This window comes from Rhinatrema bivittatum, chromosome 7 (genome assembly GCF_901001135.1).
Source record: "Rhinatrema bivittatum chromosome 7, aRhiBiv1.1, whole genome shotgun sequence".
NCBI classification, from domain to species: Eukaryota; Metazoa; Chordata; class Amphibia; order Gymnophiona; family Rhinatrematidae; genus Rhinatrema; species Rhinatrema bivittatum.
Genome location: NC_042621.1, coordinates 136,756,117 through 136,774,226, shown reverse-complemented (window position 1 = coordinate 136,774,226; position 18,110 = coordinate 136,756,117). Strand labels below are relative to the sequence as shown.

The following is an 18,110-nucleotide window of genomic DNA, read 5'->3' as shown; positions in this document are numbered from 1 at the left end:
GCTACTGTATAAAAGAAAACTATCTCGATCCATAGGTTTCTAGAACAGAGTGGTCACCAACTTGTCTTGTTATTTAATGAGTAGATGTAAAAAATAAATCTCAAATTGATCAAAATGTATGGCAAACCTTAAATGAGGGTCCGCTGCATTTAGCCAAGTGACAAATGCTTATCCCTCCATCACAGAGCACCAAATCATCAGAATGTCATCTATATAGCATTTCTACAATCCAATTTGATAGTACCAAGGGGAGCCATATAGAAACCGCTCTTCAAAACTGACTACATAGAGATTAGTCAAATCCGATGTCATCATAGCACCCATGGCCACACTGTGTATCTGAATGTAAAACTCCTCAAAAAACATGAAATAGTTTTGCGTTAAGCTATTTCTGCTAATGATATCAAAACATTAGAAGGAATTTGGGGAGAATCATCTCTTTGCTGTACTACTAAACTGACGAATGACAATGCTTCTTTCTGAGAGATATGTAGAGTGACTCTATATCCAATGTGACTAAATAAAATTGGGTGGGAACATCCATGAGAACTTGTAGAATGGACAATATGTGTGTAGTGTCCTTCACATATGGTCTTGATCGTATGACAGCCCCTTTCAAAAAATGATCTATAAAAGTAAATACTGGTTCCAGAAGAGATCCCCATGCTGACACTATTAGGTGACCTGGTGGCTGAGCTAAACTCTTGTGGATCTTCGTTACAGTATAAATAACTAGAATTGGTGGAGATGCTACCCTAAGAAAGCATACTTCTTTCGATATTCAAAGACCTTTATGTGCGCTTTGATCGATTAGGTCATCCACTTGCAGTTTGATGGGCAAATTAGAGTCTTCTGGTAATTTCCCATAGTATTGTGTGTCTGATAACTGTTGCAACACTTCTGTGACATATTGTGTCCTATTTTGTATAATCACAGCTCCCACGTTGTCCACTGCCTTAACTACTACCTGAATTTTAAGTACCAGTTCTAATGTTGTTTATCTTCTAACAAGCCATTGAGCCCGTTAAACGGGCGAGATGTTTGTTTGGAAAAGTGTAATGGAAGAGCCGAAGAAGAAAATTAGAGTTGATGTGTACAGTACACTTTTATATACTATGTCTTCTGCGCATTCGCAGCACGTCGGTCAGAACTGCTCTCTTCTGTGCATTCACGGCACGTTGGTCAGAGCTCAAATATATATATTGATAGTACCAAATCTCTCAAGACCAAAATCAATGTAAATAGAGACATGGGATGGAGGTAGCCATTTAGAGGAGGAGTGAACTTTCAAAAAATCAGTATTTTCTCAGCCTTGTTGAAAAAAGGATCATATATGTCTACACATTGTAGTCCATAGTGCCAGTCTAGTTCCTCATTGTGAACAAAATCACCATTCCTTTCAGGATTTAAGATGGGTGATACTGGATTGGATTCATATATCATCCTGAGAAGATGACTTACAGTCATGTTTAAATCTAAAGGGTAAATTTTAAGAGCTCAAAACACACCAAAGCTTTTAGATATACGCATCTCTCAGGTTGGTGTGTGCCACACAGATTTTTACAAACACACGAGTACTTGTGTATCTCCTGGTACACGCACAAAAATTTTGGGGGGAAAAAGGGGTGCGGAATGGGTTTGCTCTGGGCAGGGTGTGGGCATTTCCAGATTTTAGTATTAAAACAGCACATAACTATTTTCGTTTGCCGACATGCACCAGTGTCCCTATCCGCATATCTTTACTTCTGCTATGGATGGTGTGTAACTATTATAATAAAAATACCAAGGCTAGTTAGCAAGGATTAGAGATGTAAATTGGAACCGGAATAGGTTCCGATTCCGGTTCCGATTCACATAGTGATTTTTTTTTCGTGCGGCCCGATCGGGTTTTTTTTATCGGCTGCGCCCGAGCTGATAAACAAAAAACCCACCCCGACACTTCCCTTACCTTTCCCCACCCTCCCAACCCCCTCCCCCCCCAAACATTTTTAATTACCTGGTGGTCCAGTGGTGGTCCTGGGAGCGATCTCCCACTCTCAGGCCGTTGGCTGCCATTAATAAAAATGGCACCGATGGCCCTTTGCCCTTACCATGTGACAGGGTATCTGTGCCATTGGCCGGCCCCTGTCACATGGTAGGAGCACTGGATGACCCGCGCCATTTTTAAAGATGGCGCCGGCCGTCAGAAATACGATTCACATCCCTAGCAAGGATTGAAGGGTTGGGACTAAAAGGGTAAAAGGCAGGTTAATTAGAGGGGCTTAAGAAGTCCTACCCTTTACCTGGGTGAACTGGGAGCAGACTGGGGAAACTGGTAATTGCTTCGGCGCACGTATGTAATAAAATGCTCCCACTTATGTCGCAGAGCTGACATTTGCGTGCACATGTGCATGCCCATATAAAATTGTGTATACATGTACACGCAAACTACCGATTTTATACTATGCGTGCATATACAAGCGTATGTTATAAAATGGCCACATCAATTCATGCAAACCAGCATTCGTGCATACATATATGCCCACACAGCTATTTGAAAGTTACCATTCCTGAGAACAGCAATTGATTTTTAATTTGAAAACAGTCAGTCCTTTGGGTTTGAATGACCAGTTGGAGTGGTATTCATTAATTTGAATTTGAAACTGTGCGACATTTGTTTTTTCAATAAAGTTATGTATGTTTTTCACCTTAATTCTGATTCTATGTCACAGGGGCTACCGGTGCCATTAGTCGGCCCCTGTCACATGGTAGGAGCAATGGACGGCTGGCGCCATCTTGTGCTCCTACCATGTGACAGGGGCCGACCAATGGCATTGGTAGCCCCTGTGACATAGTAAGGGCAAAGGCTATTGGCGCCATTTTGAATACTGGCAGCCGACGGCCCGAGTGCAGAGATCGCTCTAGGACCCCTGCTGGACCACCAAGGACTTTTGGCAAGTCTTGGGGGGAGTCAGGAGGGTGGGGGGTTGTAGTTAAATTTAAAGGGAACGAATGCCGAATTCAACGTATTAATGGATCGGGCTTTCTCCCCCTTGACCGAATGCAACGTATCTGGGCCCCGACGAATACGTATCCCGAATCCAACGTATACTTTCCAGCTGCACATCCCTAGCTGATGTAGCAAGGAGTTTTACACTCACAAAATGTATGTCAAAAAATGTGAGTACTGCTTAGTGCCTTCGCATGGAAGTCCCAGGCAAATGAGGACATTAAGTAGTACTCCCCAGTGCAAAGAGTTGCACTGGACTAACCCAGATTTTCTTAGCTCTGGAAACTTTATTCTGGTCAGAGATGGAGTTAAGTTTCCAGTGCTGGAACATCAGGGTGCCAGAGAGGGACATATGCTGGAATTTGGGCAGCACAGCTTATTCTTAGAACTACTGCCTGCTGCCACTCTTGTTGTGGCTCTGTGGGGTTCAAGCTGTTGTGCCATTAATGGCTCCTGCTACCCTTTCTTTCCCTCAACCCTGTCACACCTCACAGCACAGGCTGTCGCACTACCTTCCTGAATCTCACCACTGTTGCTTCCCTTTCTCATCCCATAACTCATGGCGGTGGCAGCCCTGGCTAGACAAATCAGCATTTATCTGGATAAGTCTGAACTTGAGTGACAGCATTATAACATATGAACATAAGAAATTGCCATGCTGGGTCAGACCAAGGGTCCATCAAGCCCAGCATCCTGTTTCCAACAGAGGCCAAACCAGGCCACAAGAACCTGGCAATTACCCAAACACCTAGAAGATCCCATGCTACTGATGCAATTAATAGCAGTGGCTATTCCCTAAGGGGTAGATTTTCTAAATCTTTCCGCATAGGTTATAAAATACAGTGCCAACTTTGCGAGTACCCATATACATATGTAAATGGATGCACAGAAGCACTTTTAAAAGTTATCGTTCCTATGCATAATTTTTCCATCGGAAACTATGCAGGCAGATTTGAATAATCAAACCAATAAGCATAGTTCCTGTCTCTAGCATCCTGTTCCTCCCATCTCGGATTGCATACCTTGCTGACAGGTTGAGTAGTATTCTAAAACCCCACTTCAGGGCTAGAATGCATTTTTAGCCACTGAAAAAGCTTTGAATATTGCTCTCTTCATGCACATTTTGTCATGCACCCCATTTGACTCCATGCAAACTGTGCTCCTGCTTTGAATAGGAAATATTTTTAATCAGTAACCTTACCAGCGCAAAGTTAAGCTCTGGAATTCATTGCCAGAGTATGTGGTTATGACAGTTAATGTAACTGGGTTTAAAAAAGGTTTGGATAAGTTCCTAGGGGAAAAATCCATAAACTGCTGCTAATCAATAAGGAATAGTAGCTTGAGATCTATTTAATGTTTGGGTAATTGCCAGGTATTTGTGACTTGGATTGGCCACTGTTAGAAACAGGATGCTGGGCTTGATGGACCCTTTGTCTGACCCAGTATGGCATATCTTATGTTCTTATGTTCTAACTAATCACCTCAAGGTACTTCACAGATTCAAAATGGGAATTGATTTTCTGTTGTTTTAATCACATTTATACTGTACATACAGCAGATTACTTATTGCAAGAAGAGAAATTATGTTTTCTGTCCTGGATTTTGGAATCTGTCAAGAGCATATCTTAGATTTCTTATGGGCCGATACGGTAAAGTCCGCGGGAGAGCAGGCGAATGCCCGCTCTCCCGGCACGCACACAGGCCACTCTCCTACGTGCGTGATTCAGTATTCAAATTAGGCCCAGCAGTAAAAAGAGGCACTAGGGACATTAGTGAGTCCCTAGCGCCTCTTTTTGGACAGGAGCGGCGGCTGTCAGCCGGTTTGACAGCCGACGCTCAATTTTGCCGGTGTCTGTTCTCGAGCCCGCTGACAGCCACGGGTTCGGAAACCGGACGCCGGCAAAATTGAGCATCCGGTTTTCAAGCCGCGGGTCGACTTCAAATCTTTTTTTTTTTTTTTAACTTTTTGTAACTTTCGGGACCTCCGACTTAATATCGCCATGATATTAAGTCGGAGGGTGCACAGAAAAGCAGTTTTTACTGCTTTTCTGTGCACTTTCCCGGTGCCCAGAGAAATTAGCGCCTACCTTTGGGTAGGCACTAATTTCTGAAAGTAAAATGTGCGGCTTGGCTGCACATTTTCCTTTCTGTATCGCGCGGGAATACCTAATAGGGCCATCAACATGCATTTGCATGTTGTGGGCGTTATTAGGTTCGGGGGGGTTGGATGCGCGTTTTTGACCCCTTACTGAATAAGGGGTAACGCTAGAGCGTCGAAAACGCACATCCAATCTGTTAATTAGTGGCAAAAAAGTGTAGTGGTATGCCTTACTTTTCTCATTATTGTGCAGCAGAGAAAATCATCATATGTATGATGCAGATTCTGAATTTCTGAACAGAAAATTTGAGTAATCATTGATTTACAGGTACTCTCACTATTGATTACCCTGCCAATGCTTCATGTGAATTCACAAAACTAAACATTCCCTTTCCTTTGTATACATTAGTTTCTTCAGCAGCACCTAATCCAAGCTACTAAAATGTTTTAAGTTCTTAGACGTCAAGTGATAGTTCACAGGGTATGTGAGAAATTAAGATTGACAGTATCTCACCTGATGATCTTCGTACTCCTGAGCTTGAGATTTCCACCTGACATAGTTCAGAGCCAGCTAAATCTTTAGACTATCCCATAATATCTTATTGTTACCATTGCATAAACATTTATTCTTAATATTGTCTTTCTTCTCTGTTCTTGTTTTTCATTGCCTTGCATTGTGAACTTTATTCCTAGATTGAAGTTTTGAACCCCCGGCATAAGGTGGTGAATTTCGGAGCGCTCTTTGTTGGTCAAATTGTGAAAAAAATTATTCCAATCGTGAACAATAGTGATCTCTCAATCACATTTACCTTAACAGTCACACCCGCCATACAAGCTCTGCAGGACCCCAGGGTAAGTTCTGTTTCCAGCTTGACATGTTAGATTCAGATCACTATGAGACTTGTCCTGCGCCATGAGCTTGAACTCATGTGCGAATTATAGAGTTCAAAATTTGTGTGGGATTTATGGAGCTAATTTAAATGGCATCTGGACACTCCTTACAAATCTACTACATCTGTGCTGAGTGCAGGGGCCAGTGGGTAGAGAGAGAACCAGTAAATAGATTTTCAGTGAATCATTTCTCAGCCCTAAATATAGGTCAACAGCTTAATGATTTATTTCATTTTCATACAATTTGCAGCAAGTGTATTAAATATATGATATGGTGTGCCTTGTTCCTCACAACTCTATCAAGAAAAGCTACACTTTTAAAAAACTTGAAATAAACAGAGAGAAATGGGAGAAATTGCAATTACAAAGAGAGTCAGAATATGTTGCGGGTGTGGATCCTTGGGCCGAGGCAGAGTCAATGCAACCTGCAGAGAAGAGCCCTGCAGGTTCCCACCATCAGCAGGCAGACCTGGACGAATAAGAGGCCCACCTGGAGCTTCGTCTTTACCAGCACACCTTCCTCTTGAGTTGAGCCTTTGGATACCAAGGCCGGCAGGTCTTAGGTGGGGGCCTCTGCTTGTGGAGAGATCCGTGGATGTAGCAGGGTTGCAATAGGAAAAGGCGAGGCATATCTGGTGGCAAGCTATAGCCGGAGGCAGGCGGCAGTCAGGAGCCAAGTAGTGGTCAATGGTAGGCAGCAATGAGAATGTCCAGAAATCAGGCCGAGGTCAATATTGAGTATTCGTCTGAAGGGAAAGGAGGGATGGATAGGCAGGGTAGGCAGGCAGGCAAGGAGCAGAACATGCAGGTGAGGCACACTGAAGAACTGAAGAAGCAACCACAGGAACTGACAAGTAAGACAAGGGCCACGGAGGCTGGAGACAATGACGAAGACTGCTGGAGCTGAAAACAAGGATGAGGACTGCTGGAGCTGTAGCCTGAAGACACAGACGAAGGATGCTGGAGGGCAACTTGCTCTAGTAGGACATAGGGAGACCTGTTGCTGAGGCAAAGACAGAAGGGAGCAAGGACCTTTTATAGGCCTGAACCTATGAGGTCATCAGTGGGCACTGAGAGAGATTTCCCACTGCAGGCCCTTTAAATCAGGGCACATTGGGCATGAACATGCCTAGAGGACCTCAAGGAGAGAGTGCAGGAGCAGTGATGACTGCTGCATGATGGTGGCATCTCGCCATATTGAGGAGCGGCTGACTTGCCCAGAACCACCAGCAGTGTCCTCCTGTGTGAAAGGGAGCAGACCTGAAGGTAGGACTGCTGATCATAACAGAATACATTACTAATAATAACAATTCTATTTTAAAGCTAGCAAAACCTCTAAAGTCTGAATCAGCTATTTACAATCAAGAAAAACATCATATTTTTTTAATATACTAGCTGTACTGTTTGTACAGCAACGCTTCAGTTTTATTTAGCAGCAGTAATTGAGCTTTCAGAACTCTTAAATTTGGTTATATTAAAACAAAAGAAGCAGTGTTCAGTGCCACTGCAGTTCTGTTGTAGGCTGTAAAATACTGGCAACTTTATTTAGATAAAGTATGGGATATCCCAGGAGAGTGCAAGATTACCAGCAAGGCAATTCAAGTAGTCTCAGAGAACATTATTGATACAGTAGATTAAATAGATTACACTTCCAATTTACACACCAATTAGCTAGCTTGTTTGCATAACATTTCCCTAATTGGTTGGCATTAAACTTTATCTCAGTGGCTTGGCTTAATTTGTTAAGATCCCTCATCTGTAAAATACTGTAAACCTGAGCAGAAACTGCATGCCACCATCATTTAGTAGCCATTGCCATGCTGCTCCTTGCTGCTGCTAATTCTGCAGGTAAGAGCAAGGTTGCTGACTCCTATAGCCTGCCCTCTAGCACCCTGTATAACTGTGCAAGCAGGCACAGGAGAGGAGAGACAGCAATGAGAGGTGAAGAAGTGTTGCTGTGGGGTATTAACATAATAGAATTCCACCAGAAGACCGTGAGATTGGCTTGGCCACTGCTAGAAATAGGATGCTGAGCTTGATGGACCCTTGGTCTGACCCAGTATGGTATATCTTGTGTTATTATGTTCTTAGAAACTAAGTTGAACTGACATGCAATGTTAATGTGCTGATTTGCTAATTGTAAATGGTGGGGCTGATTTTCAAAAGATTTATCTGGCTAACTTTGGACCTGATTCACTAAGCAGAATGGGAGAAAAGCCTTAGTGAATCAGGTCCTTTGGGAATTAACCAGACAAATCTTCTGGTTTGAAATTCCCCTAGTTTAGTGAGTACATTTTCATGTACATAAAATGTGCATGCATAAAAGAGGCGGGGCTGTAGGTGTTTCAGGGACGCAGTTGAACTTTATGAGTTCAATATTCAAAACCATTTAGATGGATAACTCAAAAGTTTTATCCATCTAAATGGCAAGTTTATGTATATTCAACACCTTATCCAGCTAGATTTTATCCATATAAATCATTATCTAACTATAATGTAGCTGGATTAATAAAAAGAGGTATTCCGGGGGCGTTTCAAGGAGGAGTTTACATATACAGCTAACATAGTTGATTTTTAATTATAACCAGCTAAGGGGCGGATGCAATAAGACACGCGATAAAATGGGCATTCGTATTGAGCGCCCATTTTCCTAACGCACACACAGCCACATCCCCTGGGCACACAATGCAATATTAAAATGAGGCGCTGCATTAAAAAAGACACGCTAGGGAAAAATTGTTCATTCCTAGCACTTGAATGCATTGGGCACCCAGAATTGCAATGGGTGCGCGTCCATTTTATCCTGCTTCAGGCTGATTTCACTCCTTGCTATTGTGAGTGTATATTTTGCATTTAAAGTAATCATGTAAAGTTTGCATCCAGACTTTTTTTTTTACATCAAACTGTTTCATTATACTTTTAATTCTATACATGCACAATAGCAAGGGGCGAAATCAGCCTGAAGCAGGATAAAATGTATGCATGCCTCTTGCAATTCTGGGCGCCCAGTATATTTTTTAATTTCGCATGAGCCCTTGACTAGTGGATTGACTTAACGCCAGTTCCAGGGCTGAAGTTAAATTTGCCGCGTTAAAAAGTATGGTGGGTGCCCAATGATTTTCTGCATCAGGGGGTAATAGCCAATAGCCTCAGTGAGCCCGAATAGACCGAATCATCACAACACAGCATCTCACACCTGGACCACATTTGACCTCATCGTCTCAACAGAAGTTGAAAAGATCATTCAAAAAATCAACCCAGCAGCTCACCCCATGGATCCCATCCCAGTAAAAACTCTCAAGCTAATCCCTGAAGTTATCGCTAAACCAATAGCCAACATAATAAATACATCCCTCGAACAAGGTCTCTATCCAGATGTGCTCAAATGCGCCGTAATCATACCCATTCTAAAACAACCACAACTGGATCCTTCCGACCCTGCAAACTACAGACCCATCTCAAACCTCATCTCAAAGACCCTAGAAAAGATTGTCAACCGCCAACTCTCGGAACACCAAACCCTCAATTGGTTCAAATCCTACTTATCCAACAGATCATATAAAGTGCGACCAAACAACTGCGAATCGAAACTCTTCCCACTCCCTCATGGTGTCCCCCAAGGCTCCTCCCTATCCTCCACCCTATTCAACATATACATGCTCCCCCTCTGCAAACTCCTCTCCAGCCTAAACCTCCACTACTTCGTCTACGCAGATGACGTTCAGATACTACTCCCCATGGAAGAAAACTTACAACGCACCCTACTACAATGGAAACCTACTGAACCCAAATAAATAACCTCCTCACGCAACATTCCCTCATACTCAATCACTCAAAAACTGAAATACTACACATAGTAAACAAGCACCGCACAAAAAACATCCTAACTCTCACACCCACCCAACCACCCAGCCGATGCATTACCGAAGTAAAAAACCTAGGTATCACATTGGACTCCGAGCTCAACCTGAAAAAACACTTCACTGCCACAATAAAAGACAGCTACTTCAAACTACATGTCCTCAAGAAAATAAAACCCCTTCTCTTCAACCAAGATTACAGGACAGTACTTCAATCCCTCATTTTCTCCAAACTGGATTACTGCAATTCACTACTACTTGGACTCCCCTCATCCACCCTCTCCCCCCTGCAACTATCCCAAAATGCAGCAGCCAGATCACTAACAAACAGTAGTCACTCCGCCCACATCACACCCATCATCAAAGACCTTCACTGGCTCCCAATACCTCACAGAATTCAATACGAAACCCTTACCTTACTACACAAATCAATACACAACAAAAACACCGAATGGCTTAAAGACGCCCTCCACCACCACCACACCCAAAGAAACCTCAGATCTAATAACACCGGCCTGCTAAGTATACCCTCCACAAAACAAGCACACCTAACTGCAACGAGAGAACACGCCATTTCAATAGCCGGCCCATCTCTGTGGAACACAGTCCCTGAACAACTCAGACTGGAAACGTCCACCCAGTCCTTCAAAAAAAATCTAAAAACCTGGCTATTTCAAAAAGCCTCCCAGCCCTCAAACCTAACTCCCCACCCCACCCCCTCTCCTCATACCCACCCCAACCTCACAACAAAAGAGAAACGTCACAATCCCTATTAACCTCTAGACATGCCTGCGTACCTCAATAAGCCCCACCTTGCCCCCATGTACAGACTCCCCCCTCTGTAAATAACTAGAGATGCCTACCTCCCTACGTAACCATAGTTATTGACCTACTGAGATGTTGAATCAAATCGCTCCGTTAAGCCATTTGAATCAACTCCATTTCAATACTCACCACTGCCAAAAGGTAATTGTACTAACTGTTGACTTCCAAAATATAATTGTACTAACTGTTGAGCTGTTTAAATCAATTCCGTCTCAATGCTCACCACTGCTAAAATGTAATTGTACTAACTGCTGATCTGCTGAAAGGTAATTATACTGTCAGTTCGCATAACGTAACTGTACTAACTATTGATTTGCCTCCTCCATGTAAAATAGTAAGACACGCTTGTCCTACTATCTCTCCACGCCAATATGTAAACCGATGTGATGTACCCCAACGAATGTTGGTATACAAAAGCAAATAAATAAATAAAATAAAATAAATCTACATGAAATTTATATGTGATGAGCGCTATTGGCTACACATTTGTTCGGGCACGCATTTTGAATGCGCTAATCTTATTGTAATGGGTGCTATTCTACTGCGTCCAAAATGCACATTCAACCAAGCATAAAACTGTGCGCTAGGCTAGGCACACTTTATTGCATTGCCGCTAAGTTTGCCGAATAACTTTAGACCTTATGTGGCTGGATAATTTCCTACTTAACCAAATATCTTCAAAAGATATCTGGTTAAGTAGCACCTTAAAAAAAAAAAAGTAAAGGGCCTATGGCCCAATTTTCTATATTTCCCTGCAAACTTGTATAGAGGTCGTTCACCCGTCATCCTCCTAATTCAGTTTTAAATGTAAAGGAAGTGTTCTGGGGTCCACGAGGCCTCTCCCGCCACCTTCCCTGTATCTTGCATTTTTTTAAATGCAGCCACTGGGCCCTTCTACCCCCACTTCCCTCCAGTCTTAATGTTCAGTGCCATACCCCCCCCCCCCCCTCCCTGGACACATCCCACCATCCCTCTGAATCCTAAAAATCCCTGCCGGGAGCAGGATTTGAACTTACCTGCTCCCAGTGAGGCTTGGCACAGCTTCTGCGATTAGCTGCACTGAAGCATAAACTACACTTCCAGTACTATAAATAAGTACCCTTTACATAATCTTTTTTCTTTTTGAAGCACTACTTAAATAGATATCTTTTGAAGATATTTGGTTAAACAGGAAGGTATCTGGCCACACAAGGCCAGGTAACTTGAAAATCTAACTGAATATATTCAAACATGTAGCCAGATAACTTTAGGAAAGTATATTCAGTGAGATGTTTATCCTGCTGAATATATTGGACAAGTTATCTGGCTAACTTTAGCTAGATAACTTGTCCACTAATGGCCTTCTGAATATATGTACCTCTATGTGCTCAACCCTGATAGTCAATGCTGGTTGGTTAAAGTTATGTGCATAAATCTGGTTGGAAAAATAGGTGTCGTAAAGTTAGAATGATAAAGTTATGCAGATAACTTTAACTGGGAATATTCAGTGAAGGACTTATGCACATAAGTCCCAGTGAATATGTGGCAAAAGTTATACGCATAACTTTATCTGGATAAATTTCCCACTCACCATCTTGCTAAATAGAGCTCTTTGTTACTTAAAGCTTTATTTAGTGACAAGCAGGGAATTATTCTGTGTTAGTTAGAGGCAAAAGAGGTTCAATAGATGGATGGTTGAGCTCTTTAAAGGAGGATCCTTGCACAAACGGGCCGATACAGTAAAATCGCGGGAGAGCAGGCGAGCGCCCGCTCTCCCGGCGCACACAAAGGCCACTCTCCTGTGCGCACGATACAGTATTTTAATTTATTAAAATTAGGGCCGGCGGTAAAAAGAGGCGCTAGGGACACTAGCACGTCCCTAGCACCTCTTTTTTGACAGGAGCGGCGGCTGTCAGCGGGTTTGACAGCTGATGCTCAATTTTGCCAGCGTCGGTTCTGGGGCCCGCTGACAGCCACGGGTTCGGAAACCGGACGCCAGCAAAATTGAGTATCCGGTTTTCGACCCGCGAGCTGTGGGCCTATTTCAATTTTTTTTTTTCTTTTTTTTTAACTTTCGGGACCTCCGACTTAATATCACCATGATATTAAGCTGGAGGGTGCACAGAAAAGCAGTTTTTACTGATTTTCTGTGCACTTTCCTGGTGCCCGGAGAAATTAGCGCCGACCTTTGGATAGGCGCTAATTTCTGAAAGTAAAATGTGCAGCTTGGCTGCACATTTTACTTTCTATATCATGTGGGAATACCTAATAGGGCCATCAACATGCATTTGCATATTGCGGGCACTATTAGGTTCGGGGGGTTGGACGTGCATTTTGGACGCACTATTACCCCTTACTGAATAAGGGGTGAAGCTAGCGCGTCCAAAACGCGCGTCCAATTGCGGGTTAACAGTGCACTCCACCGGAGCGCACTGTACTGTATCAGCCTGATAGTGAGGTAAACCCACGCTGGGGATGGAGGAATACTCTAGTGAAGAAGTTGGGAGGGGTAGCCAATAACAAGGGGAAGGGTGCATCTATAACAAGGAAAGGGCCATGGTATCTGCTCATTCCTATCTGCGCACATGTCTGAGCATGACCATAAGTGAATTAGTGTTCTGTGGACCAGCCATTGTCAGCATTTCCAGGGCTGTGGTGCAGATCTGCAGACTAAAGCCTGAATTTTCAAAGCAGATTTATGCATATAAATCCGCTTTGAATATTCCTGGGTTGTGCTGGTACACACATGGACACATGCCCAGCATGCCATTATCCACGCCATTATCTCTTCAATCTCTTTTTTTCCGCGGAGCTACTTTCTTGTGGTTCTGAAGCTCGTGCTCTTTTTTGTGGGAAATACTCCACAAAGTGTGTATTTTTCAGTTTCTTCCTGTGCTGGGTCTCTCTCCGGTTTCCCTTCACTTTTCTCGGTCAGTGAGTTTTTTACTTTTCCTCTCCTTGGTATCTGCCGATCGTCGTTTCCTTGCATACTTCTGTTCACCTCATGGCGACCTCGGGCTTGTTAAGCACTAAGCAATGCTTTATAACGCTTATCCAGGGATACAAGAACACATAGATTTTGTAGAAAATATAATTTTTTATTGAGCAATATAAGTATTCTTGGGACTTGCTGGATGCCATTTCTCTGACAAACTGACCACCAGCATTTCGTTGTATACATGAACTGATCCTTCTTTTATAGGTAAAATATAATATAGTACTAGGTCAGAAATTCTGTACATGCATGACCACCTAAAGAATAATTTACATAGATTGTCATGTCAACAGCATGATAGATTATCCCTGAACTACCCTGATTATTTCTCCAAGGTGGAACCCATTTACCATCACTCTTTAGATAGTCGTTTGTTCTGTTAGAATCTTGCTGGTCAGGGCAATTATCACATTTTAGGCTGTGTTTACAGATGCCCCTGTAACGGTGCCCCTGTAGTGACAGTCTAGCCTGAAGTTCCAACCATTGCTTCTGCTTTTGAGACCCTATAATTAGGGATCACAAAGTGTCACCAGCTTCAACTGCTGTCCAGGTGTCCTTGGAATTCCTCCAGGTCAGGCTCAGTAAGGCATTTAAAGTTCACATAGCCAGGAAGGCTAAGATAGCAGAGGATTCTGGGTCAGTTGCTGTCTCCATGTTGGTCTCAAGCTCAGGCACACATATCATTTCCCTCTTGTGCCACTCACAAATGGCAAGAGTGGCACACCCAAGTACCAGAGGGGAGGACAGAACCGTAAGACGTGATTATGGCAAATAGGCTAAAATGTGTAGGCTAACTACTAACCTTTGGTGTGCATTGTGATCCCTCTAGATCCCTACTAAAGTAAATGAGACTCATAGATAGACACACATTCTCTAGTTAATAAATGATAGCATTGTGACTAAGTTTCACTAGATGTCGTTAGCTCTATAGTTGAGCTGCAAGGATGGCGGCATTATAAAGAAGGAAAAAACCTATAATAGCAAGACCACATATGTTATCTTTCAGAGTCAAGTAATTACATAATAATGTTGTAACAAGTATAAAGATAGGATAAAACAAAGAGAGACCAGTATGAAACTAGTATTTTTCTCATAGAATATCATTTATACTGGGCAAGTCTTTGCAAGGAGTACCGTCTCATAATGAGAGGCAACAACAGGAGTGGAAAGGTATAAAACAGAAGAGGAAGAAGTGTGAATATATGATAAAAGAGAAAGAAAGCATTGACAACAACAACAACAACCAAGGTTTGGATAACTTCTTGGATGAGAAGTCCATTAACGGCTATTAATCAAGTTTACTTAGGGAATAGCCACTGCTATTAATTGCATCAGTAGCATGGGATCTTCTTAGTGTTTGGGTAATTGCCAGGTTCTTGTGGCCTGGTTTGGCCTCTGTTGGAAACAGGATGCTGGGCTTGATGGACCCTTGGTCTGACCCAGCATGGCAATTTCTTATGTTCTTATGTTCTTAATCACTAAAATGGCAAACAGGGCTATAAGCAATGTACATAACCAGAGAGTGAAGGAAGCCAGGAAAATAAAGAGGAAAACTAAGAGTCAGCAGAAGGACTCACACTGTATTGTGCATACATAATGTGGGACAAGTTACAAAAGTGTTGCAAAGCATAAGGCATGTTCTGGTCATAGGCAGAAGTGGGAATATAGGTAAACAGAAGTGTCACACTACCAGAAAACATCTGTGAGAGGTTGTAAGCCAAACTCTAGGTAAATAGCCTAATAGGTAGTATTACAGAAAGGAATGTTCAAACAGATATAAGGGGAATAACCAAATTCAGTATATTGGGTAAAGTTAGGAGCAGGGGGAATAGAATATGAAAGACCAGAAATGTGAGTACCATAAACGCAGGCTGCAGAAGAAAAAATAAGGGAAAATACTTGTGCAGAGGCAGCAGTAGGGCAAGCAAGAGAATGCTAAAACAGAAGGCATTCAGTAATTGTACTTAGCTGCAGTTCTTACAGCAAACAGAACAGCACATATTTGAGATATGCTGGCATGCAATCTAGCAGGCAGAATAATACATCCCTCTTGAACCTTGAATCACCGCTGAGACAACAAAGTTCACACCAGGGAAGGGGAAGATCCAGAAAAAGGACAGGTGGGCAAAGAATCAAAAACTCAAGGGAATATTGATTCACACAAAGACATACCACACTGTAAAGTGGCAAGCAGTGGAACAGGGTGATTGGTTAGTGTGATCAGACTAGCTTTCATAGATAAAATTAAAAGAGAACATATCAAATAATCATCTAGCTGACTCAGCAAGTAAATGCATGTACATATTAGAAGGTATAGGACTGGAAATGCTACAAAACGCTTAGACTGTAGGGACTAATAAAAACTGTATTAATTCAGAGTGTATCATTAACTTGAAAATCTAAATAGTGGCATGTGCAAGTAGGTATATAACTAGATATTGACTAGGTATATCATAAAAATATTTTTGTTATGACAATCGGTTATTACATGTCATATAAAGGTACATTGCCTCATAGAACAAAAGAAACAGCATCTAGGTAAGGCCACCCCCCATAGAACACGAAAAACATAAAGAAAAGATCAGGTATAAAGTGTGAGCACTTCAGTCATTATAATGAAGGTTGCAAGATGACTTCTGTGGCAAAGGATGGGATGATTTCTGTAATCAATGACACATGGCATATACAGTTCTCCCAGTATGGTGTATTTCTGACATCGGAGCATAGCCTCTTAACTCATTATTAGATGTATATGTTATGGATTAAAGCCTAATATAAGAGCAAAACAAATTCAAAGTAATCAATGATAAAATTCCATCATTGCCATTACTCCCTGAATCTAATAATCCCTACATATACTATTACTAATCTGCATAATATTCCCACTTTATTATTAGGTAACATGCAATAGTCAGAACCACAAACAACTTAGGTGCTCAGACATTACATAGAAACATATATTTCACTGACTTGACACATAAATTCATTCATTGCATTCTTCAAGTGTCATGACACACAAATAACACATAAAGACAGACATCAATTAACACATATTTGAGCTAAAAAAATTAGACCACATAGTGTTTGGATCGATCCAAAATAAAACAAAAGTCAAAATTAAAATAGATCTATTTATAAATGAAAAAAATCAAACTGGGAAAGAATGTAATCTTCAAGCGTTACAGCTCACATGGAGAGAAGGCTTTATGTTGTCAACCTGGAAAAATGTAAAATATGGCATACAACAAAATTAAGGTAATGGTTAAAGTGAAACTACAACTTCATTGAAACTAAACTTTCTGATATGCCTTAATTCAGCAAATAGTGGTCCTGAAGCTACTTTCTTGTCTCTATTGTTATGCCTCTAGGAGGCACTACCACAAGTTGTGGTGTGAGAGCTGCTCTCCATCTGCAGATATAAAACCCCTTTTGTTCCATTTCCTGAAGTGATAATGTATAAGAGAGAAAACATAATCTAAATCAGCATATATGGTTGAATTATGCTGCAAGTAACTGCTATACCCATCAGTAAACCATGGCATGGAGTCCTGTATTTCTGAATTTGAGATATATCTGTTATCATTAGAATATGATAAAAAAAATTTTCAATTAAATACTTTAGCATTGATTATATGTATATAATTTTGTTTCTCTTTTTTCTCTGGTATCTGTTTAATTAAATAACTCATATTCTTAGTCTATTTTCTTCTCTTACACATTACCATACCATAACTCACTCCATCCACCCTTCCAAAAGGAGAACTCCTTCAGTTCATTTTTAAAATCCTTATACCTTGTGTGAGTCTAAGATGTCTGAGGAATGCTTTATATTAGTGCTTTGCAAGATGAAATTAATCAGAATAAATTGGTGCTGGATAAGGTAACAAATAAAGGCTCTATTCCCTTCTTCAGAATGATTTTAGTGTAGCTCTTCATACTTAAAAGAACCAAATAGAAGTATTTTAACTCTCACCAAAATTAAGCAACTTTCTTACTCTGGTTTTGTTTTCTGCTGCAAAAAGGAGTGACTTCCTGAGGGTGGGGCTACTGCTACTGCTTATGGTAAACCAACCAGTCTTACTACAGAAGCAATATTAAAGCTGATCAAATATTTTAATTTATACTTCAATTAATAGTTTATTTATTGACAAAACACTTTACACACCCACATTTGGCAGAGCAAATATCTTGTTAACCTGTAGAAATAAAATCGCACATACAAAGAAAAATGTGATTCATCTTTTAAATCTAATCACATGGGAAGACAAAGACAGCTAAACTAAACTAAACTAAAGTAGGAAACTACTGTGAATATTTTACCTAACTTAAAAAGAAAGAAATCCTATCCAGTTCTAACCACATGATTTTTTAATCCATTAAACAAAGAGAACAAAAAGCAGAAAAGTAAAAAAGGAAGCTTCTCTCATTTCTATCAGATCTCTGTTTAAACAATTACAAGTAACTACTTTGTTC

At 41.4% G+C, this 18,110-nt stretch overlaps 1 protein-coding gene across 1 annotated transcript in view; it reads left to right on the top strand.

Annotated features, from left to right (window-relative positions):
* Positions 1 to 18,110, top strand: part of HYDIN (HYDIN axonemal central pair apparatus protein) — a 1,819,717-nt gene that overhangs the window by 1,663,903 nt on the left and 137,704 nt on the right. The window contains exon 78 of the mRNA XM_029609235.1: positions 5,781 to 5,939. Within this exon, the coding sequence (XP_029465095.1) occupies positions 5,781 to 5,939 (159 nt within the window). The remainder of the gene's footprint in view (positions 1 to 5,780; positions 5,940 to 18,110) is intronic.